The 25,395-nt window shown below is 43.9% G+C and overlaps 2 protein-coding genes and 2 pseudogenes across 2 annotated transcripts; all 4 read right to left on the bottom strand.

Moving 5' to 3' along the window:
* Positions 1-62: 62 nt before the first annotated feature.
* LOC119488521 lies at positions 63-3,867 on the bottom strand (annotated as a pseudogene).
* A 4,831-nt stretch (positions 3,868-8,698) lies between these two features.
* On the bottom strand, positions 8,699-11,053 carry LOC119488664 (interferon-induced protein with tetratricopeptide repeats 5-like). The gene is made up of 2 exons (XM_037770498.1): positions 10,911-11,053; positions 8,699-10,168 (listed from the first exon to the last, which is right to left on the bottom strand). Exons 1-2 carry the CDS (start codon positions 10,916-10,918, stop codon positions 9,043-9,045), a joined length of 1,134 nt encoding a protein of 377 aa, XP_037626426.1. The 5' UTR covers positions 10,919-11,053; the 3' UTR covers positions 8,699-9,042.
* Positions 11,054-11,755: 702 nt separating this feature from the next.
* Positions 11,756-18,927, bottom strand: LOC119488663 (annotated as a pseudogene).
* A 715-nt stretch (positions 18,928-19,642) lies between these two features.
* Positions 19,643-23,438, bottom strand: LOC119488662 (interferon-induced protein with tetratricopeptide repeats 1-like). Its single transcript, XM_037770497.1, has 2 exons — positions 23,419-23,438; positions 19,643-21,606 (listed from the first exon to the last, which is right to left on the bottom strand). Exons 1-2 carry the CDS (start codon positions 23,424-23,426, stop codon positions 20,301-20,303), a joined length of 1,314 nt encoding a protein of 437 aa, XP_037626425.1. The 5' UTR covers positions 23,427-23,438; the 3' UTR covers positions 19,643-20,300.
* Between the last annotated feature and the right edge of the window lie 1,957 nt (positions 23,439-25,395).

The raw sequence follows: 25,395 nt of genomic DNA, 5'->3' as shown, positions 1-25,395 counted from the left end.
AGATAGTGAAGCCTACATGAATTTCTTGTATAATAACCACCAAAACAAAACAAACTTACAGATTTCTTAGTGTACATAATGTATATTTATTAGTATTAATAGGCTATTGTGTACAACTGAGACACAGCTTGACATACTTTATACATACAATCAGTTGCATCTGGCAATAATATTCAGGTTACATCAAATTATCTATAACATTATCAGAGAGTTTTATATTTCACTACTCCAAAGCTTACAGACATTCAAATTACATATAGTGTAGTTCTTATATAAACTTAAAATACAGTGCTATGGAAAAAAAACAATCAACACAACATGAATATAATAAACACAGTGATTACATGTAAGTTATGAAAAACAACACTGATCAAAATCTATTTTAATAAATCATGTGATACTGAACTATAGTAATGACATTTGAACATGTCCACAGTGGATGTTATTTAAAGGACTAGTGTTATTGAATGATTCAGCCTGTTTAGTACAGATTGAGTGTACTACCGCTGACAGTTTTTCAGAGCAAATGAGTAGATTTTTAAATAACTTTTAAAAAAAAGCTTTTGTCTTCCATTAAATGTACTTAAGTCTAAAACTTTTAGACACTTGTTGAAACCTGCCTTTAAAGGATACAGCTCAATCTGTGTGTACAGATTTTTTTAGGTAATGCAATACCAATATTTTTTTCTGGCTTTAGAACCAGTGATGTTCAAAACACTATGGCTCTTGCAGGTTTGCCAGAAACTCCTCTATTTCTCTACACATTGGGTTCCAGCCTTTGGCTTTAATATTCTTCAGAGTTGTGATGCTGCTCTCATGACAGAAGGATTGTTGTGGTATCTCTGCCGCCTTCATGTGATATCGTATAGAACTGTCGTACTCCTTTCGATCGAAGTGTAAGTATTTTGCGTAGTAGTTGTAAAGGACCTGCTTCTCTGGAGGTTCCAGATCCCTTTCTAGCAGTTCCCGATACATCTGCTCAGCTTTAGCCTGGCCGTGATTGGATTTTGCGTACATATTTGCGAGGTCTAGCTCCTTCTCAAGTGAAGAATGAGGGTAAAGAGAAATCACCTCCTCATGGAGAGTGATTGCTCTGTCTATCATGCTTTGCTTTGGGCGATTGTCACAAAAAAACATGATCTTCCATTTGTAGCAGAGTGCAGCACATCTCTTCAGATAACGCTCATCTGGATGGTTTTCCAGAGCCTCCTCTGCCAATTCAATGGCCTCATCAATAGAAACATAGTTTCTGTAAACCCTTATTAATGCTTTCATACCATTGTAGCTGCTGATGGGATTTCTCAAAACCTTTCTGGCTAACTCTCGTGCTTCATCTTCAATTCTCTCTCCTTTCTTAGCACATTGCTCAAGGTAGTAAGCAGCGAGGTACAAGTTCTCTGGATCCTGTTCCTTGGCGATTCTCACTTTCTCCAACATGTCAGCCTCCAGCCCCGTGTTGCTGTGTTTCAAAGCTCTCGCTAACCCTAAGACGTGGCTGGTGTTCCACTCCACCATGTCCGGCTGCATCTTGATGGCTCTCTGGAAGTAATCTGCAGCCAGCTTTCTGTCTCTGCTAAACTTCATCAGGGTCCAGGCTTTTTCAGCGTAGATCTCTGGATGGAGCTCGTTCTGGGATGGAGATGGGTATTTATTCATCAGGGCGTCAATCTTTGTCAGGTAAGCCTGACTCTCTGCTTGGTCTCCCAGGTGGTGGTTCAGCCAAGCCAGGTTCCCGTAGTTCACCACTAACCAGGGACCCTCATCTGCACTTCTCATCTGGCGGAAGGCCTCTGCAGCCTTATTGAACAAACTCTGGGTGTCTTTCAGTCAGCCCCAGCTTGTATTGAATGAACCCCTACAGGTTGTAAATGTGACCCAGCCAGCTGTTTCCCTCCTCTGTGCCGATGTCCTCCAGCTGGTCCCTGAGAACGAGAAGTTTGTTCCTGCTGGGGTCCAGATCCCAGGTGAAGTGGCACTGCAGGGCCTCCAGTTTGGACTCCAATGTTGTTTGACTCTGAGTAGCACTGATGGAGAGTAAAAATAACAAATATTAAAACACATCACCAGTAGGTTAAAGCGACTGTTTGTAACTTCTTACACGTATAAATCACCCGGGTCGGTGTCCCATGCGTGCTCGCATATGCGCGCTCGCATATGCGCGCTCGCATATGCGCGCTCGCATATGCGCGCTCGCATATGCGCGCTCGTCTGTGGCTACGCTGTTCAGACAAGACTCCAACACAAACAACACGGAAGCACCAAAACCGCAAAGTTATATCTAGTGAAGCCCGTCTTGCAAAACAGTGTTGGCCGCGATCGGAGGACGCGGGGGAGACCATAGCTTTTGTCTCCAGGGCTGTAGTCTCTGCTCCTCTGCTCCTCTGCCTGCCTGCCTTCACTCAGCTTGCTCCACCTCTAGACGTTCATGCACTCACACTAAACACTGCAGAAGAGTTAGTTTAGCTCTGAGAATATCTAGTGAATGTAAAGTGGACATTTGTCTAGAAATAACTGCTGCAGCTCCTCCAGACCAACAGAGGTTTTCTGTGTCTTGTGAAGTGACAGGGCTCCGCAGCAAGAAATGGATAGCAGACCTCAGATCAGATCTTACTGCTTGTTTTCCTCCGGTCTGTGAAATCTTGCAGATGCCGTTAGGAGCACCGGAGGACACAGAGGCACATGATTTTTTTCAGGTTACCTGTCTCATGCACTACTGTAACAAATTTTTTTTAATCATATTTGCTCTAATCTCTCCTACTTCAGCTTTAAAGTACATGTGCTATGTTTGGATAACCACTGTTCATCTCAGGTGGAGGAAGGGAGGAACATAGAAATGGAGTTAGGAGCATTGAATGGACAGGAAGGAAATAAGGAGGGAAATATTTTCTTTTCTATTTGTTAGTTGCCTTCTGGAGCTGGAACACAAAATAATTTCACTACACGTTGTACTGTGTATGGTTGTATACAGTATGTGACAAATAAACGTGATTTGATTTAATAGACAGCAAGGAAATAAGGAAGAAAGGAAGGAAGGAAGGAGGGGGTGGAAATGGATTAAAGAGTATTAGAGGATAGGAAGGAAATAAGGAAGGAGTAATGAAAGAAGAGAGGATAGGAAGGAAAATAATATGGACCAACAGACGGCTGGAAAGAAAAAGTAGGCTTAAAGATAATAAGGAAAAGGAAAGTAGGTATAGAAGTAAAACTTGAAATGGGAACAGAGGACAACGGAAGGAAAATTAGTGGATGGAAAGGAAGGAAATGGGTAAGGAAATGAGGGAAGGAATGGTTAAGAGAAGAAGTAACAGAGAGGATAAAAACATGGAGGACAGGAAGGAACAAAGGATGAAAGAAAACACAAAGGGGAATGAGGTATGCAATGAATAAATAAATTAAGGAAGAAACAGAGTGAGGCAGGAGGAGAAAAATAAGGAGGGGAGGACAGAGGGGAGGAAGAAAATACAGAAGGGAATAAGGCAAGAGATAAGAAAAAGATGGCTGAAAGAGATAAGGAAGGAGGAGGCAAGTAAGGAAGGAAGAAAATGACAGAAATGGTGTGAGACACAGAGGAAAGCAAGGAAGACAGGAAGGATGTAATGGTTTAAAGATAATAGGATAGTTATAACAACAACATTTAGCATTTCTCCACCAGAATTATAATACTGGAGGTGGGATGAAACTTTCAGAAAACAATCGACTTATAATAATTGTTAAGAATAAGAAAGAAAATACAATTTTTAAAATTCATGTGGCCCTAGCTGAAAGGGAAGAATGAAGAAAGGAAAAGAACAAGAAAGAAAAGTAAGAAGCCTACATTATTTACTCCAACAATGATATGAAATGCAGAAGCAGCTATACTCACCTCATCATTCAGCTGTTTCCTCGACTCAGTAGTTCTCTAAATATTGGGCTGGTTTCTGCTCTTGATGCTGGATCTGGGTTCGCTGGTATAAAGTCAGTGATGTCCAACTTCTGCTTTGTTGTAAATGATGTGATGTTGTTGAGGAAGCAGCGGAAATGTTCACGAAGTCGAGGCAGACTGTAGAGGAGGGGCATTTGTGTTATGTTCTGGTTAAACAAAACGTGGACCCAAAAGCAGCACACACTAGTCAAGTTGAAAGTTGAAACAATATAAGAATTTATTAATAATAATAAATTTGAACGGTGGACAGGGCAGGGTTTCTCCCACGTGGCTGGGATTAAGACTGAAAGTCTTAAAGGGAGCGAGGAGCATGGGTAATGGGGTTCCAGTGTTCCTCCAGATGGTGATTCCAGTCCACTTGTGATCCGAGGGGAAACAATGATGTTGGAGAGTGAGCAGGTAGGTACAGCAGGAAGCGGAGGCAGCTGGCAGGTAAGTATACCACTTGGACAAAAAGGACAAAAACTGGATGAGCACAAAAAGGTACAAAGTGAGCAGATACAAAGTCAAAAAACTAACAAGCAAGGTTAGAGAGCCTGAATGCGTAACTACCACTGTGGTGACGAAAACGATCTGGCGATGAATGGCAGGAAGACCAGGATTGATATACTGCAGAGTGTGTCTTGATTGATTGATTGGTGTCCGCCCAGGAGAGGGAGAAGGAGATGGCCACACCTCCTTACCGACAGACAGACCAGACTGACAGGGTAAAACACACAGGAGACAAAAGGACAGGGAAACAGAGGAAACACAGGGAAACTGCTAGACTGCCCAGGTGATAACATGACAGTACCTCCCCCTCAACGAGAGCCTCCAGGCGATTTTCCGGGCTTGTCAGGGTGCGCCTGATGAAAATCCCGGACCAGCTCAGCATCCAGGATGCGGGAATGAGGTACCCAGGACCTCTCCTCTGGACCGTATCCCTCCCAGTCCACCAGATACTGATGGCCCCGGCCTCGCCGTCTAACATCAAGTACTCGTCTGACTGTATATGCTGGCTGGTTGTCAATGATCCGGGCGGGAGGAGGGGGATTGGTTGGAGGGACCAGAGGACTGGTGAGGACCAGTTTCAGCTGGGAGACATGAAAAGATGGGTGAATCCTGAGAGACTTGGGAAGGATGAGTCTCACAGTGGAGGGGTTAATGATCCTTTCGATCTCAAACGGTCCAATGAAACGTGGTGCTAATTTTCTGGAGTCAGTTTTTAATGGAATGTCTTTGAATGATAACCAAACTCTCTGACCTGGTGTGTAGTTGGGAGCCTGGATTCGGTGACGATCAGCAATCTTTCTGTTTCTCTCGGCTGTCCTTAACAGCGCTGTCCCGGTGTCCCTCCAAATCTTGCGACAGCGTCGAAGATGATGTTGCACTGATGGAACAGCCAACTCCTCTTCCTGTGCTGGGAACAGTGGAGGCTGATAACCTAATGATCCTTCAAACGGAGAAACACCAGTGGCAGAGGAGGATAGAGAGTTGTGTGCATATTCTATCCAACTTAGGTGAGCGTTCCAGGAAGTTGGATTTGAAGCGGCAACACAACGTATGGTGGACTCCAGATCCTGATTTGCTGTCCATTAGTTTGTGGGTGGAAACCAGATGACAGGCTGACAGTAGCTCCCAGAGCGTGGCAAAACGACTTCCAAACCTGTGAGATGAACTAAGGACCACGGTCTGAGACGATGTCCAAAGGAATGCCATGAAGGCGGAAGACATGATTTGTCAAGAGAACAGCGGTCTCACGAGCTGAAGGAAGCTTGGGAAGACCAATGAAATGGGTGGCCTTGGAGAACCGGCCCACAATGGTAAGTATGGTGGTCATACCATCAGAAACAGGCAGACCGGTGACAAAGTCCATGCCGATGTGAGACCAAGGACGACCAGGCGTTGGTAAGGGGCGGAGCAACCCTACAGGTGGTCGATGAGAGGTTTTACCCCGGGCACAAACAGAGCAGGCGAGGACGTATTCCTTAGTGTCACTATCCATGGTGGGCCACCAGAAGTGTTGTCTGAGGAGTGACAAAGTCCGACTAATTCCTGGATGACAAGCGAACCGAGAGGCATGTCCCCACTGCAGGACCTGAGAGCGGACTGACTCTGGAACAAACAGCCGATTTGCAGGTTCTGTGCCTGGATCGGGTTCCTCCTGTTGCGCCTCCTGGACCGCTGACTCAACCTCCCAGGTTAAAGCTCCCACCACCAACGATGCTGGCAAAATGGTGTTCGACCCACTCGGGGTCTCCTTTAAGGCAAACTGGCGAGACAGGGCATCAGGCTTGATGTTTTTTGAACCAGGACGGTAAGTGATGGTAAAGTTGAAGCGGCCAAAGAATAATGCCCACCGGGCCTGATGGGAATTCAGCCGTTTAGCTGACTGGATGTAGGCAAGATTCTTGTGGTCCGTCCACACGATGAAAGGGGTCTCTGACCCTTCCAGCCAGTGTCTCCACTCCTCCAGAGCCAACTTCACCGCCAATAGTTCCCGGTTACGCCCAGAGACAGGCGTCGAGAGAAGAAAGCACATGGGTGCAATTTCTGATCAGGTTTGGAGTGTTGAGAGAGAACAGCCCCCACCCCAATGTCTGAAGCATCAACTTCAACCACAAACTGTAGAGAAGAGTCAGGCTGTCACTTCACAAGACACGGAAAACCTCTGTTGGTCTGGAGGAGCTGCAGCAGTTATTTCTGCACAAACGTCCCCTGTACATTCACTAGATATTCTCAGAGCTAAAGTAACTCTTCAGCAGTGTGGAGTGAGCGCGCGTTCACGTCTAGAGGTAGAGCGAGCTGAGCTGTCTGAGTGAAGGCGAGCATGCAGAGGAGGAGTGTACAGCGGCTACACGCGAACGCGCATATGGGAGCGCGCATGTGTGACGACCCGCTACATTTATGCGCGTACAAAGTTACAAATAGTCCCTTTAAGAAGTATAGAAGTAGTTTTATATGTAATTAAATTAAAAAGTAAGTAGAGACTATTTTGCAAATGCAATATCTAATTTTTTAGTAGATTCAGAACCAGTCCTGTTCAAAACACTATGGTTTTTGCAGGTTTGCCAGAAACTCCTCTATTTCTCTACACATTGGGTTCCTGCCTTTGTCTTTAATCTTCTTCAGAGTTTTGATGCTGTTCCAACGAAAGGAGGATTGATGCGGTATTGCTGCTGCCTTCATGTTATATTGTATTGACCTTTGGTACTCCTGACGATCAAGGTGTAAGTATTTTGCATAGAAGTTGTAAAGCATCTGTTTATCTGCAGGTTCCAGATCCCTTCTTAGCAGTTCCTGGTATATCTGTGTACCGCTACCGGCCCACTTCGAGCACTGCTCATCTCTCATGACATGTTGAGCCAGACAGCCCATAATGCTTATCTCTACACTCCCTCCCTCATCTCCCTCCCTCTCCTCCTCCCTATGGCCACCCGGCACAGAGAGATAGGGCCAGCCCAGTGTCAATTAAGGAAAAGAAATGGGCCGATTTACCTGTTTTATGGGCCAAATAAAACAACAAAAAAGACATACGTTGGTCCAAAAGGACGTCGTTTCACCGGGAAAACGCCAGGTATGCCAGATGGCAAGCGGGGGGCATTTGTGCATAGTGTCTTGTATTCAGTCTTAATGTGCCTTGACTTTCGTTTCCCAGGAATGGAAACCTACAGCCACATCTGAATAAACTAAAACATGACTCATCAAATTTGTCATGATATTTTTTCTGATGTTGATTTAAAGTTAGAAAGTTTTTCTTCTTCTTGAGGAATATGATGCCACACTGATATATATTATATATATATATATATATATATATATATATATATTATATATCAGATATATAATATTCAAACACAAGATGCCATATTCTTTATGGCTGCAACATCTTATCAGATGTTAAGGTGACATGTGCATTATTTTATATTTATATACATTTATATATTTAGTAGTCTATATATGGACACACTGAGCAGCGGGTATGAAGAGCCATCAGTTACCTGGACAAACCTGCATTATGACTCTGCTGCCATCTACTGGTGTAACCAGGTTACTGTTGGGTTACCACTTCACACTGACAGGGAAACACTTTGACACAAAGGCTTGTATTTCATCATTTGTCACCTGTTCACATGTCACCTTGGAGTTATACAACTGTATGTGTGCGATGTCATGTTGACTTACAAGTTAAAAGTTGTAGTTTGATTAACGTCCATCAGCGCCCTGTGTAGTACAGTACTGCAAGATAGTGAAGCCTACATGAATTTCTTGTATAATAACCACCAAAACAAAACAAACTTACAGATTTCTTAGTGTACATAATGTATATTTATTAGTATTAATAGGCTATTGTGTACAACTGAGACACAGCTTGACATACTTTATACATACTATCAGTTGCATCTGGCAATAATATTCAGGTTACATCAAATTATCTATAACATTATCAGAGAGTTTTATATTTCACTACTCCAAAGCTTACAGACATTCAAATTACATATAGTGTAGTTCTTATATAAACTTAAAATACAGTGCTATGGAAAAAAAACAATCAACACAACAGGAATATAATAAACACAGTGATTACATGTAAGTTATGAAAATCAACACTGATCAAAATCTATTTTAATAAATCATGTGATACTGAACTATAGTAATAACATTTGAACATGTCCACAGTGGATGTTATTTAAAGGACTAGTGTTATTGAATGATTCAGCCTGTTTAGTACAGATTGAGTGTACTACCGCTGACAGTTTTTCAGAGCAAATGAGTAGATCTTTAGATAGTTATAAAAAAAACCTTTTGTCTTCCATTAAATATACTTAAGTCTAAAACTTGCAGACACTTGTTGAAACCTGCCTTTAAAGGAAACAGCTCAATAAGTGTGTGCAGATTTTTTTAGGTAATGCAATACCTACATTTTATTTCTGGATTTAGAACCAGTGATGTTCAAAACACTATGGCTCTTGCAGGTTTCCCAGAAACTCCTCTATTTCTCTACACATTCGGCTCCTGTTTTTGTCTTTAATCTTCTCCAGGACTTTGATGCTGTTATCACGAAAGAACGATTGTTGCGGTATCGCTGCCGCCTTCATGTGATATCGTAAAGAACTTTCGTACTCCTTTCGATCGTAGCTTTAATATTTTGCGTAGTGGTTGTAAAGGACCTGCTTCTCTGGAGTTTCCAGATCCCTTTCTAGCAGTTCCTGATACATCTGCTCAGCTTTAGCCTGGCCGTGATTGGATTTTGCGTACATATTTGTGAGGTCTATTTCCTTCACAAATCGAGAATGAGGGTAAAGAGGAATCACCTCCTCATGGAGAGTGATTGCTCTGTCTATCATGCTTTGCTTTGGGCGATTGTTACTGAAACACATGATCTTCCATTTGTAACAGAGTGCAGCACATCTCTTCAGATAACGCTCATCTGGATGGTTTTCCAGAGCCTCCTCTGCCAATTCAATGGCCTCATCAATAGAAACATAGTTTCTGTAAACCCTTATTAATTTTTTAATACCACTGTAGCTGCTGACGGGATTTCTCAAAACCTTTCTGGCTAACTCTCGTGCTTCATCTTCAATTCTCTCTCCTTTCTTAGCACATTGCTCAAGGTAGTAAGCAGCGAGGTACAAGTTCTCTGGATCCTGTTCCTTGGCGATTCTCACTTTCTCCAACATGTCAGCCTCCAGCCCCGTGTTGCTGTGTGTAAAAGCTCTCGCTAACACTAAGACGTGGCTGGTGTTCCACTCCACCATGTCCGGCTGCATCTTGATGGCTCTCTGGAAGTAATCTGCAGCCAGATTTCTGTCTCTGCTAAACTTCATCAGGGTCCAGGCTTTTTCAGCGTAGATCTCTGGATGGAGCTCGTCCTGGGATGGAGATGGGTATTTATTCATCAGGGCGTCGATCTTTGTCAGGTAAGCCTGACTCTCTGCTTGGTCTCCCAGGTGGTGGTTCAGCCAAGCCAGGTTCCCGTAGTTCACCACTAACCAGGGACCCTCATCTGCACTTCTCATCTGGCGGAAGGCCTCTGCAGCCTTATTGAACAAACTCTGGGCGTCTTTAGTGAGCCCCAGCTTGTATTGAATGAACCCCTGCAGGTTGCAAATGTGACCCAGCCAGCTGTTTCCCTCCTCTGTGCCGATGTCCTCCAGCTGGTCACAGAAACGGAGAAGTTTGTTCCTGCTGGGGTCCAGATCCCAGGTGAAGTGGCACTGCAGGGCCTCCAGTTTGGACACCAGTGTTGTTTGACTCTGAGCAGCACTGATGGAGAGTAAAAATAACAAATATTAAAACACATCACCAGTAGGTTAAAGTAACATGCTCTTAAAGTGTCAGTAGGCAGTATATTTTTGGCATCATTGGGCAAAAATTCCATAATAACCTTTCAGCATATTGTAATTCAAGTGTTCTGAGAGATAACTAGACTTCTGCACCTCCTGATGGCTCTGATTTCAGGCTTTAAAAAATCGAGCCTGTGACGGGAGACTTTGACCAATCACAGGTCATTTCATTGAGAGAGCATTCCTATTGGATGCGCTCCGGTCATGTGACCGGAACTTGGCGTTCCTTCAACAGATTTCACAATGGCGGCGGCGTCACAAACTTTCTCATTTTACAGCTAAACCGTACACTACAAGATGAATGAAATAGGTAAGGAAGGAGGAGGCAAGTAAGGAAGGAAGAAAATTACCGAATGGTGTGAGACACAGAGGAAAGACAGGAAGGATGTAATGGTTTAAAGATAATAGGATAGTAATAATAACAACATTTAGTATTTCTCCACCAGAATTATATTCCTGGAGGTGGGATGAAACTTTCAGAAAACAATCGATTTATAATAATTGTTAAGAATAAGAAAGAAAATACAATTTTGAAATTCATGTGGCCCTAGCTGAAAGGGAAGAATGAAGAAAGGAAAAGAACAAGAAACAAAAGAGAAAAGTAATAAGCCTACATTATTTACTCCAACAATGATATGAAATGCAGAAGCAGCTATACTCACCTCATCATTCAGCTGTTTCCTCGACTCAGTAGTTCTCTAAATATTGGGCTGCTTTTTGCTCTTGATGCTGGATTTGGGTTCGCTGGTATAAAGTCAGTGATGTCCAACTTCTGCTTTGTTGTAAATGATGTGATGTTGTTGAGGACGCAGCGGAAATGTTCACTGAAGTCGAAGCAGACTGTAGAGGAGGGGCATTTGAGCATAGAGTCATGTGTTCAGTCTTAATGCGCCTTGACTTTCGTTTTCCAGAAATGGAAACCTACAGCCACATCTGAATAAACTAAAACATGACTCATCAGATTTTGTGATTATATTTTCTCTTAAGTTGATTTAAAGTTAGAAAGTTGTATTTCTTCTTGAGGAATATGATGCCACACTGAGTGAAATATTCAAACCCAAGATGCCATATTCTTTATGGCTGCAACATCTTATCAAATATTAAGGTGACGTGCATTATTTTATATTATATACATTTATATATTTAGTAGCCTATATGTGGACACACTGAGCAGCGGGTATGAAGAGCCATCAGTTACCTGGACACACCTGCATTATGACTCTGCTGTTACCTACTGGTGTAACCAGGTTACTGTTGGGTTACCACTTCACACTGACATGGAAACACTTTGACACAAAGGCTCGTATTTGATCATTTGTCACCTGTTCACATGTCACCTTGGAGTTATACAACTGCATGTGTGCGATGTTTATCCATGTTGACTTAAAAGTTAAAAGCTGTATTTTGATTAACGTCCATCAGCGCCCTGTGTAGTACAGTACTGCAAGATAGTGAAGCCTACATGAATTTCTTGTATAATAACCACCAAAACAAAACAACTTAAAGATTTTTTAGTGTACATAATGTATATTTATTTGTATTAATAGGCTATTGTGTACAACTGAGACACAGCTTGACATACTTTATACATACAATCAGTTGCATCTGGCAATAATATTCAAGTTACATCAAATTATCTATAACATTATCAGAGAGTTTTATATTTCACTACTCCAAAGCTTACAGACATTCAAATTACATATAGTGGAGTTCTTATATAAGCTTAAAATACAGTGCTATGGAAAAAAAACAATCTACACAACAGGAATATAATAAACACAGTGATTACATGTAAGTTATGAAAATCAACACTGATCAAAATCTATTTTAATAAATCATGTGATACTGAATTATAGTAATAACATTTGAACATGTCCACAGTGGATGTTATTTAAAGGACTAGTGTTATTGAATGATTCAGCCTGTTTAGTACAGATTGAGTGTACTACTGCTGACAGTTTTTCAGAGCAAATGTGTAGATTTTTAGATAGTTTTTAAAAAAAGCTTTTGTCTTCCATTAAATGTACTTAAGTCTAAAACTTGCAGACACTTGTTGAAACCTGCCTTTAAAGGATACAGTTCAGTCAATAAGCGCGTACAGATTTTTTTAGGTAATGCAATACCTACATTTATTTCTGGATTTAGAACCAGTGATGTTCAAAACACTATGGCTCTTGCAGGTTTTCCAGAAACTCCTCTATTTCTCTACACATTTGGTTCCTGCCTTTGGCTGTAATCTTCTCCAGGACTTTGATGCTGTTCCCACGATAGAAGGATTGTTGCGGTATCGCTGCTGCCTTCATGTGATATTTTATTGACCTTTGGTACTCCCGTCGCTCGAAGATTAAATATTTTGCGTAGTAGTTGTAAAGGACCTGCTTCTCTGGAGGTTCCAGATTCCTTTCTAGCAGTTCCTGATACATCTGCTCAGCTTTAGCCTGGCCGTGACTGGATTTTGCGTACATATTTGCGAGGTCTAGTTCCTTCACAAATGAAGAATGAGGGTAAAGAGAAATCACCTCCTCATGGAGACTGATTGCTCTGTCTATCATGCTTTGCTTTGGGCGACTGTCCCTGAAAAAAAGGATCTTCCATTTGTAACAGAGTGCAGCACATCTCTTCAGATAACGCTCATCTGGATGGTTTTCCAGAGCCTCCTCTGCCAATTCAATGGCCTCATCAATAGAAACATAGTTTCTGTAAACCCTTATTAATGGTTTCATACCACTGTAGCTGCTGACGGGATTTCTCAAAACCATTTCTGGCTAACTCTCGTGCTTCATCTTCAATTCTCTCTCCTTTCTTAGCACATTGCTCAAGGTAGTAAGCAGCGAGGTACAAGTTCTCTGGATCCTGTTCCTTGGCGATTCTCACTTTCTCCAACATGTCAGCCTCCAGCCCCGTGTTGCTGTGTTTAAAAGCTCTCGCTAACACTAAGACGTGGCTGGTGTTCCACTCCACCATGTCCGGCTGCATCTTGATGGCTCTCTGGAAGTAATCTGCAGCCAGATTTTTGTCTGTGTTGAATTTCATCAGGGTCCAGGCTTTTTCAGCGTAGATCTCTGGATGGAGCTCGTCCTGGGATGGAGATGGGTATTTATTCATCAGGGCGTCGATCTTTGTCAGGTAAGCCTGACTCTCTGCTTGGTCTCCCAGGTGGTGGTTCAGCCAAGCCAGGTTCCCGTAGTTCACCACTAACCAGGGACCCTCATCTGCACTTCTCATCTGGCGGAAGGCCTCTGCAGCCTTGTTGAACAAACTCTGGGCGTCTTCAGTCAACCCCAGCTTGTATTGAATGAACCCCCGCAGGTTGTAAATGTGACCCAGCCAGCTGTTTCCCTCCTCTGTGCCGATGTCCTCCAGCTGGTCACGGAAACGGAAAAGTTTGTTCCTGCTGGGGTCCAGATCCCAGGTGAAGTGGCACTGCAGGGCCTCCAGTTTGGACACCAGTGTTTGACTCTGAGCAGCACTGATGGAGAGTAAAAATAACAAATATTAAAACACATCACCAGTAGGTTAAAGGGACTGTTTGTAACTTTTTACACGTATAAATCACCCGGGTCGGTGTCCCATGCGCGCTCTCATATGCGCGCTCGTATGTGGCTACGCTGTTCAGACAAGACTCCAACACAAACTACCCGGAAGCACCAAAACCGCAAAGTTATATCTAATGATGCCCGTCTTGCAAAACAGTGTTGGCCGCGGTCGGAGGACGCGGGGGAGACCGTAGCTTTGGTCTCGAGGGCCGGAGTCTCTGCTCCTCTGCTCCTCTGCCTGCTTGCCTTCACTCAGCTTGCTCCACCTCACGTGCATGCGCGCACTACTCCACACTGCAGAAGAGTTAGTTTAGCTCTGAGAATATTTAGTGAATGTGCAGTGGACGTTTGTGCAGAAATAAATGCTGCAGCTCCTCCAGACCAACAGAGGTTTTCCGTGTCTTGTGAAGTGACGGGGCTCCGCAGCGAGAAACTTTATCGTCTCCGACCGTTTGCCGGTGTCTCCCTCTGGCCGCGGTCGGAAGGCTGAAGCAGGAAAAGCCAACACTAGGATCAGCATTGATTCATGGAGAGACCTTCGTCTGGGCAGCTAACATGTGGAGTCATGTGGACTCCACCAGCTGCTCGTTTGCCACTGAATTCCTGTCACTGTTGGACTGTTTCAACATCACACAGCACGTTAAAAGTCCCACCCACACTAAAGGCCACACGTTGGATCTGGTGTGCTCCACTGGCACAACTCCCTCCCATCTGCAGTGCCTAGACCTCGCTGTTTCAGACCATCTCGCTGTTCTTTGCACTGTTCCTGTCACCCTGCCCAGGCAGCGCACAAAACGTACCATCCAATACAGGAACATCAAGACAGTGAGTACACCAGCTCTGAACGACCTGATAGCGACCCATCTGGCCTCAGATCCCCACGACAGCTCTGCTGATGGGCTGGTTGCCCACTACAACGCCACTTTATCCGGCAGCCTTGACTCCCTTGCCCCCCTCAAAACCCGGACTGTCTCCTACACCCGTCCCGCCCCCTGGTTCACCACTGAACTCCGCACCCAGAAGACCACCGGCCGTCAACTGGAGAGGCGCTACAAAAGATCTGGCCTCACTGTCCACCTTGAGGCTTATAAAGAGCATGTGAGGGCCTACAAAGTAGCTCTCTCCCAGGCCAAAACACACTACTACTCCACCCTCATTACCAACCAACAAAACCACCCCAGAATGCTGTTCACCTACCATCAACCGGCTCCTTCGCCCCCTCGACCCCCCCCTCCCCTCAGGTGCCCCCGACCTCTGCACTAAGTTCCTGGACTTTTTCCAGGACAAAGTCGAGTCCATCCATCAGCAGCTCCTGGCGCCTGCCCACCTCCCTCCACACACACCTCAGCCACTGGGCGTGGCTCCCTTGGATGTTCGCCTGCCTCAGTGCTCCCTCTCCTCCTTCTCCCCTGTATGTGCTCCTCAGGTCGCCAAGTTGGTCACTAAGGCCAAAGCCTCCACCTGTTCTCTGGACCCAATGCCCACAGCCTTGGTCAAGGCTTGCCTACCTGCCCTGTGCCCCATTATGGTGAACATCATCAACTCCTCCTTGGCATCTGGTCTTGTACCCGACAGCCTCAAGATGGCATCAGTCACTCCCATCCTCAAAAAGCCAGGTCTGGACCGGGATGACAGCAACAACTACCGACCGATCTCCAACCTTCCTTTCCTGAGCAAAATTCTGGAAAGAGCAGTGGCCGCCCAACTCCATCAACATATGGCCAACCATGAGCTCTACGAAACGTTTCAATCTGGCTTCAGACCACACCACAGCACAGAGACCACCCTCATCAAAATCACAAATGACCTCCTCATCGCTGCAGATTCTGGTAACATCAGCATCCTCATCCTCCTGGACCTCTCAGCTGCCTTCGACACAGTCTCCCACACCATCCTCCTCACCCGCCTATCTGACTACCTTGGCCTCACCGGTTCAGCTCTCTCCTGGTTTCAGTCCTACCTCACAAACAGAAAACAGTTTGTCACCATCAGAGACTCCAGTTCCACCCCGGCCCCAGTCAACCATGGCGTACCTCAAGGCTCTGTGCTGGGATCCCTCCTCTTCACCATCTACATGCTCCCCCTTGGTCAGATCATCCGCCACCACGGTCTCAGCTTTCATTCATATGCTGACGACACACAACTATATCTGAGCACCAAACCATCCACCCAGCTACCCCCACAGTCACTTGTAAATTGCCTGCATGCAATAAAAATCTGGATGTCATCTAACTTCCTAAAACTCAACAGCAACAAAACCGAGCTCATGGTTGTGGCTCCCAAGGCCCTGCTCCGGAAGGTTGGAGATCTCCACCTGGACGTTGACGGCTGTTCCTTCTCCCCATCCTCGGAAGTCCGCAACCTGGGTGTCATCCTGGACCCAACACTCTCATTCCAGTCTCATATCAGGTTCATCACCAAATCCGCCTTCTTCCACCTCAAAAACATCTCACGTCTCCGGCAATCACTCTCTGACTCTGTGGCAGAAACCCTCATCCACGCTTTCGTCACCTCCCGTTTGGACTACTGCAATGGAGTTCTGTCCGGGGTTCCCAGCAAAGCCCTGGACAGGCTCCAGTATGTGCAAAACTCAGCTGCCAGGGTTCTCACCCGCACCAAGCCCTGGCAGCACATCACCCCCACCCTCATCCACCTCCACTGGCTCCCGGTCAAGTCCCGCATCACCTACAAAATCCTCCTCCTCACCTACAAACCCCTCAACGCCCTGGCTCCTCAGTATTTATCTGACCTCCTCCACCCTTACACACAGCCCCGGAACCTTAGATCCTCAGGCACGGGTCAGCTCTCCATCCCTTACACAAAAATGCGAACTTTTGGGGACAGAGCTTTCAGTGTGACAGCCCCCACCCTCTGGAAATCTCTCCCCATAGAGCTCCGCAACGCACCATCTCTGGACACCTTCAAAAGACTCCTCAAAACCCACCTCTTCACCAAGGCCTATGGCCCCTAGCTACTGTTATGTTACATTTGTTGTGTTTATTTATGTCTTTGTTAAGCGTCCTTGGGTTTCATGAAAGGCGCTATATAAATCCAAGCTATTATTATTATTATTATTAACATTACTGCCAAGCAGGTGAAATATAGAGTGATATTGTGGTTTTAGCTGACGTGTGTCGCCTCACTGTTTTGAGCGATGCTCGTTCATGTCTATTTAGAGCGAGCAAGTGCGAGTCTGATGCTGACTTTCGTTGACTTAACGGCCACAGGTGTCGCTGTTAACAAGCATTTCTGATTCTTACAAACAGTCCCTTTAAAGTAATATGCTCTTAAAGTGTCAGTAGGCAGTATATTTTTTGGCATAATTGGGCAAAAATTCCATAATAACCTTTCAGCATATTGTAATTCAAGTGTTCTGAGAGAAAACTAGACTTCTGCACCTCCTCATAACTCTGTTTTCAGGCTTTAAAAAATCTAGCCAGTGAAGGGAGACTTTGACCAATCACAGGCCATTTCATTGAGAGAGCGTTCCTATTGGATGCGCTCCGGTCATGTGACCGGAACTTGGCGTTCCTTCACCAGATTTCACAATGGCAGCGGCGTCACAAACTTTCTCATTTTACAGCTAAATCGTGCACTACAAGATGATCCTGAAAACATGTGAGGCGAGAAATAGGCATTAACGTAACATAATATTGATTAATATTTGATCAGCGCTGCAGTTTGACTGTTTGGTCGGAGTTCGCGAGTGATTGACAGCTGGCTCTGATAGACAGCAGCTGGACAGCAGACCTCAGATCAGCTCTTACTGCTTGTTTTCCTCCGGTCTGTGAAATCTTGCAGATGCCGTTAGGAGCACCGGAGGACACAGAGGCACATGATTTTGTTCAGGTTACCTGTCTCATGCACTACTGTCACAATATACGTTTTATAAAAATAACTTTTTTTAATCATATTTGCTCTAATCTCTCCTACTTCAGCTTTAATGTACGTGTGCTATGTTTGGATAACCACTGTTCATCTCATGTGGAGGAAGGGAGGAACATAGAAATGGAGTTAGGAGCATTGAATGGACAGGAAGGAAATAAGGAGGGAAAGATTTTCTTTTCTATTTGTTAGTTGCCTTCTGGAGCTGGAACACAAAATAATTTCACTACACGTTGTACTGTGTATGGTTGTATATGTGATAAATAAACGTGATTTGATTTGACAGCAAGGAAATAAGGAAGAAAGGAAGGAAGGAATGGAGGGGGGTGGAAATGGATTAAAGAGTATTAGAGGATGAAAGAAGAGAGTGTAGGAAGGAAAAGAATATGGACCAACAGACGGCTGGAAATAAAAAGTAGGCTTAATGATAATAAGGAAAAGGAAAGTAGGTATAGAAGTAAAACTTCAAATGGGAACAGAGGACAAAGGAAGGAAAATTAGTGGATGGAAAGGAAGGAAATGGGTAAGGAAATGAGGGAAGGAATGGATAAGAGAAGAAGTAATAGAGAGGATAAAAACATGGAGGACAAGAAGGAACAAAGGATGAAAGACAACAAAAAGGGGAATGAGGTATACAATGAATAAATAAATAAAGGAAGAAAAAGAAGAAGGGGAGGACAGAGGGGAGGAAGAAAAGACAAAAAGGAATAAGGCAAGAGATAAGAAAAAGATGTCTGAAAGAGGTAAGGAAGGAGGAGGCAAGTAATAGGAAGGAAGAAAATGACAGAAATGGTGTGAGACACAGAGGAAAGCAAGGAAGACAGGAAGGATGAAATGGTTTAAAGATAATAGGATAGTAATAACAACAACATTTAGTATTTCTCCACCAGAATTATATTCCTGGAGGTGGGATGAAACTTTCAGAAAACAATCGATTTATAATAATTGTTAAGAATAAGAAAGAAAATACAATTTTAAAATTCATGTGGCCCTAGCTGAAAGGGAAGAATGAAGAAAGGAAAAGAACAAGAAACAAGAGAGAAAAGTAAGAAGCCTACATTATTTACTCCAACAATGATATGAAATGCAGAAGCAGCTACTCACCTCATCATTCAGCTGTTTCCTCGACTCAGTAGTTCTCTAAATATTGGGCTGCTTTTTGCTCTTGATGCTGGATTTGGGTTCGCTGGTATAAAGTCAGTGATGTCCAACTTCTGCTTTGTCGTAAATGATGTGATGTTGTTGAGGACGCAGCTTTAAATGCTCTCACTGAAGTCGAAGCAGACTGTAGAGGAGGGGCATTTGCGTGTAAAGCCTATTGTTTAGTCTTAATGCGCCTTGACTTTCGTTTCCCAGGAATGGAAACCTACAGCCACATCTGAATAAACTAAAACATGACTCATCAAATTTGTCATGATATTTTTTCTTATGTTGATTGAAAGTTAGAAAGTTGTATTTCTTCTTGAGTAATATGATGCCACACTGATATATAGTATATATATTATATATCAGATATATAATATTCAAACACAAGATGTCATATTATTTATGGCTGCAACATCTTATCAAATGTTAAGGTGACGTGAATTATTTTATATTTAAATGCATTTATATATGTAGTAGCCTATATGTGGACACACTGAGCAGCGGGTATGAAGAGCCATCAGTTACCTGGACACACCTGCATTATGACTCTGCTTCCACCTACTGGTGTAACCAGGTTACTGTTGGGTTACCACTTCACACTAACAGGGAAACACTTTGACACAAAGGCTCGTATTTGATCATTTTCCACCTGTTCACATGTCACCTTGGAGTTATACAACTGTATGTGTGCGATGTTTATCCATGTTGACTTAAAAGCTGAAAGTTGTATTTGATTAATCAGCGCCCTGTGTAGTACAGTACTGCAAGATAGTGAAGCCTACATGAATTTCTTGTATAATAACCACCAAAACAAAACAACTTAAAGATTTTTTAGTGTACATAATGTATATTTATTTGTATTAATAGGCTATTGTGTACAACTGAGACACAGCTTGACATACTTTATACATACAATCAGTTGCATCTGGCAATAATATTCAAGTTACATCAAATTATCTATAACATTATCAGAGAGTTTTATATTTCACTACTCCAAAGCTTACAGACATTCAAATTACATATAGTGGAGTTCTTATATAAGCTTAAAATACAGTGCTATGGAAAAAAAACAATCTACACAACAGGAATATAATAAACACAGTGATTACATGTAAGTTATGAAAATCAACACTGATCAAAATCTATTTTAATAAATCATGTGATACTGAATTATAGTAATAACATTTGAACATGTCCACAGTGGATGTTATTTAAAGGACTAGTGTTATTGAATGATTCAGCCTGTTTAGTACAGATTGAGTGTACTACTGCTGACAGTTTTTCAGAGCAAATGTGTAGATTTTTAGATAGTTTTTAAAAAAAGCTTTTGTCTTCCATTAAATGTACTTAAGTCTAAAACTTGCAGACACTTGTTGAAACCTGCCTTTAAAGGATACAGTTCAGTCAATAAGCGCGTACAGATTTTTTTAGGTAATGCAATACCTACATTTATTTCTGGATTTAGAACCAGTGATGTTCAAAACACTATGGCTCTTGCAGGTTTTCCAGAAACTCCTCTATTTCTCTACACATTTGGTTCCTGCCTTTGGCTGTAATCTTCTCCAGGACTTTGATGCTGTTCCCACGATAGAAGGATTGTTGCGGTATCGCTGCTGCCTTCATGTGATATTTTATTGACCTTTGGTACTCCCGTCGCTCGAAGATTAAATATTTTGCGTAGTAGTTGTAAAGGACCTGCTTCTCTGGAGGTTCCAGATTCCTTTCTAGCAGTTCCTGATACATCTGCTCAGCTTTAGCCTGGCCGTGACTGGATTTTGCATACATATTTGCGAGGTCTAGTTCCTTCACAAATGAAGAATGAGGGTAAAGAGAAATCACCTCCTCATGGAGACTGATTGCTCTGTCTATCATGCTTTGCTTTGGGCGACTGTCCCTGAAAAAAAGGATCTTCCATTTGTAACAGAGTGCAGCACATCTCTTCAGATAACGCTCATCTGGATGGTTTTCCAGAGCCTCCTCTGCCAATTCAATGGCCTCATCAATAGAAACATAGTTTCTGTAAACCCTTATTAATGGTTTCATACCACTGTAGCTGCTGACGGGATTTCTCAAAACCTTTCTGGCTAACTCTCGTGCTTCATCTTCAATTCTCTCTCCTTTCTTAGCACATTGCTCAAGGTAGTAAGCAGCGAGGTACAAGTTCTCTGGATCCTGTTCCTTGGCGATTCTCACTTTCTCCAACATGTCAGCCTCCAGCCCCGTGTTGCTGTGTTTAAAAGCTCTCGCTAACACTAAGACGTGGCTGGTGTTCCACTCCACCATGTCCGGCTGCATCTTGATGGCTCTCTGGAAGTAATCTGCAGCCAGATTTTTGTCTGTGTTGAATTTCATCAGGGTCCAGGCTTTTTCAGCGTAGATCTCTGGATGGAGCTCGTCCTGGGATGGAGATGGGTATTTATTCATCAGGGCGTCGATCTTTGTCAGGTAAGCCTGACTCTCTGCTTGGTCTCCCAGGTGGTGGTTCAGCCAAGCCAGGTTCCCGTAGTTCACCACTAACCAGGGACCCTCATCTGCACTTCTCATCTGGCGGAAGGCCTCTGCAGCCTTGTTGAACAAACTCTGGGCGTCTTCAGTCAACCCCAGCTTGTATTGAATGAACCCCCACAGGTTGTAAATGTGACCCAGCCAGCTGTTTCCCTCCTCTGTGCCGATGTCCTCCAGCTGGTCCCTGAGATAGAAAAGTTTGTTCCTGCTGGGGTCCAGATCCCAGGTGAAGTGGCACTGCAGGGCCTCCAGTTTGGACTCCAATGTTGTTTGACTCTGAGCAGCACTGATGGAGAGTAAAAATAACAAATATTAAAACACATCACCAGTAGGTTAAAGCGACTGTTTGTAACTTCTTACACGTATAAATCACCCGGGTCGGTGTCCCATGCGCGCTCGCATATGCGCGCTCGCATATGCGCGCTCGCATATGCGCGCTCGCATATGCGCGCTCGTCTGTGGCTACGCTGTTCAGACAAGACTCCAACACAAACAACACGGAAGCACCAAAACCGCAAAGTTATATCTAGTGAAGCCCGTCTTGCAAAACAGTGTTGGCCGCGATCGGAGGACGCGGGGGAGACCATAGCTTTTGTCTCCAGGGCTGTAGTCTCTGCTCCTCTGCTCCTCTGCCTGCCTGCCTTCACTCAGCTTGCTCCACCTCTAGACGTTCATGCACTCACACTAAACACTGCAGAAGAGTTAGTTTAGCTCTGAGAATATCTAGTGAATGTAAAGTGGACATTTGTCTAGAAATAACTGCTGCAGCTCCTCCAGACCAACAGAGGTTTTCTGTGTCTTGTGAAGTGACAGGGCTCCGCAGCAAGAAATGGATAGCAGACCTCAGATCAGATCTTACTGCTTGTTTTCCTCCGGTCTGTGAAATCTTGCAGATGCCGTTAGGAGCACCGGAGGACACAGAGGCACATGATTTTTTTCAGGTTACCTGTCTCATGCACTACTGTAACAAATTTTTTTTAATCATATTTGCTCTAATCTCTCCTACTTCAGCTTTAAAGTACATGTGCTATGTTTGGATAACCACTGTTCATCTCAGGTGGAGGAAGGGAGGAACATAGAAATGGAGTTAGGAGCATTCAATGGACAGGAAGGAAATAAGGAGGGAAATATTTTCTTTTCTATTTGTTAGTTGCCTTCTGGAGCTGGAACACAAAATAATTTCACTACACGTTGTACTGTGTATGGTTGTATACAGTATGTGACAAATAAACGTGATTTGATTTAATAGACAGCAAGGAAATAAGGAAGAAAGGAAGGAAGGAAGGAGGGGGTGGAAATGGATTAAAGAGTATTAGAGGATAGGAAGGAAATAAGGAAGGAGTAATGAAAGAAGAGAGGATAGGAAGGAAAATAATATGGACCAACAGACGGCTGGAAAGAAAAAGTAGGCTTAAAGATAATAAGGAAAAGGAAAGTAGGTATAGAAGTAAAACTTGAAATGGGAACAGAGGACAAAGGAAGGAAAATTACTGGATGGAAAGGAAGGAAATGGGTAAGGAAATGAGGGAAGGAATGGTTAAGAGAAGAAGTAACAGAGAGGACAAGAAGGAACAAAGGATGAAATAAAACACAAAGGGGAATGAGGTATGCAATGAATAAATAAATTAAGGAAGAAACAGAGTGAGGCAGGAGGAGAAAAATAAGGAGGGGAGGACACGGGAGGAAGAAAATACAGAAGGGAATAAGGCAAGAGATAAGAAAAATATGGCTGAAAGAGATAAGGAAGGAGGAGGCAAGTAAGGAAGGAAGAAAATGACAGAAATGGTGTGACACACAGGAAAGCAAGGAAGACAGGAAGGATGTAATGGTTTAAAGATAATAGGATAGTTATAACAACAACATTTAGCATTTCTCCACCAGAATTATAATACTGGAGGTGGGATGAAACTTTCAGAAAACAATCGACTTATAATAATTGTTAAGAATAAGAAAGAAAATACAATTTTTAAAATTCATGTGGCCCTAGCTGAAAGGGAAGAATGAAGAAAGGAAAAGAACAAGAAACAAGAGAGAAAAGTAAGAAGCCTACATTATTTACTCCAACAATGATATGAAATGCAGAAGCAGCTATACTCACCTCATCATTCAGCTGTTTCCTCGACTCAGTAGTTCTCTAAATATTGGGCTGGTTTTTGCTCTTGATGCTGGATCTGGGTTCGCTGGTATAAAGTCAGTGATGTCCAACTTCTGCTTTGTTGTAAATGATGTGATGTTGTTGAGGACGCAGCGGAAATGTTCACGAAGTCGAGGCAGACTGTAGAGGAGGGGCATTTGTGTTATGTTCTGGTTAAACAAAACGTGGACCCAAAAGCAGCACACACTAGTCAAGTTGAAAGTTGAAACAATTTAAGAATTTATTAATAATAATAAATTTGAACGGTGGACAGGGCAGGGTTTCTCAGAGTCCAACGTGGCTGGGATTAAGACTGAAAGTCTTAAAGGGAGCGAGGAGCATGGGTAATGGGGTTCCAGTGTTCCTCCAGATGGTGATTCCAGTCCACTTGTGATCCGAGGGGAAGCAATGATGTTGGAGAGTGAGCAGGTAGGTACAGCAGGAAGCGGAGGCAGCTGGCAGGTAAGTATACCACTAGGACAAAAAGAACAAAAACTGGATGAGCACAAAAAGGTACAAAGTGAGCAGATACAAAGTCAAAAAATCTAACGAGCAAGGTTAGAGAGCCTGAATGCGTAACTACCACTGTGGCAACGAAAACGATCTGGCGATGAATGGCAGGAAGACCAGGGTTGATATACTGCAGAGTGTGTCTTGATTGATTGATTGGTGTCAGCTGCTCCAGCAACCACCGCCCAGGAGAGGGAGGAGGAGATGGCCAACCTCCTTACCGACAGACAGACCAGACTGACAGGGTAAAACACACAGGAGACAAAAGGACAGGGAAACAGAGGAAACACAGGGAAACTACTAGACTGCCCAGGTGATAACATGACAGTACCTCCCCCTCAACGAGAGCCTCCAGGTGATTTTCCGGGCTTGTCAGGGTGCGCCTGATGAAAATCCCGGACCAGCTCAGCATCCAGGATGCGGGAATGAGGTACCCAGGACCTCTCCTCTGGACCGTATCCCTCCCAGTCCACCAGATACTGAAGGCCCCGGCCTCGCCGTCTAACATCCAGTAGTCGTCTGACCGTATATGCTGGCTGGTTGTCAATGATCCGGGCGGGAGGAGGGGGATTGGTTGGAGGGACCAGAGGACTGGTGAGGACCGGTTTCAGCTGGGAGACATGAAAAGATGGGTGAATCCTGAGAGACTTGGGAAGGATGAGTCTCACAGTGGAGGGGTTAATGATCCTTTCGATCTCAAACGGTCCAATGAAACGTGGTGCTAATTTTCTGGAGTCAGTTTTTAATGGAATGTCTTTGAATGATAACCAAACTCTCTGACCTGGTGTGTAGTTGGGAGCCTGGATTCGGTGACGATCAGCAATCTTCCTGTTTCTCTCGGCTGTCCTTAACAGCGCTGTCCTGGTGTCCCTCCAAATCTTGCCACAGCGTCGAAGATGATGTTGCACTGATGGAACAGCCAACTCCTCTTCCTGTGCTGGGAACAGTGGAGGCTGATAACCTAATGATCCTTCAAACGGAGAAACACCAGTGGCAGAGGAGGATAGAGAGTTGTGTGCATATTCTATCAAACTTAGGTGAGCGTTCCAGGAAGTTGGATTTGAAGCGGCAACACAACGTATGGTGGACTCCAGATCCTGATTTGCTGTCCATTAGTTTGTGGGTGGAAACCAGACGACAGGCTGACAGTAGCTCCCAGAGCATGGCAAAATGACTTCAAACCTGTGAGATGAACTAAGGACCACGGTCTGAGACGATGTCCAAAGGAATGCCATGAAGGCGGAAGACATGATTTGTCAAGAGAACAGCGGTCTCACGAGCTGTAGGAAGCTTGGGAAGACCAATGAAATGGGCGGCCTTGGAGAACCGGCCCACAATGGTAAGTATGGTGGTCATACCATCAGAAACAGGCAGACCGGTGACAAAGTCCATGCCGATGTGAGACCAAGGACGACCAGGCGTTGGTAAGGG

Source organism: Sebastes umbrosus, chromosome 5 (genome assembly GCF_015220745.1).
Source record: "Sebastes umbrosus isolate fSebUmb1 chromosome 5, fSebUmb1.pri, whole genome shotgun sequence".
NCBI lineage: Eukaryota > Metazoa > Chordata > Actinopteri > Perciformes > Sebastidae > Sebastes > Sebastes umbrosus.
The sequence above is the reverse complement of the archived record's forward strand: the minus strand, read 5'-3'. Positions and strand labels throughout refer to the sequence as shown.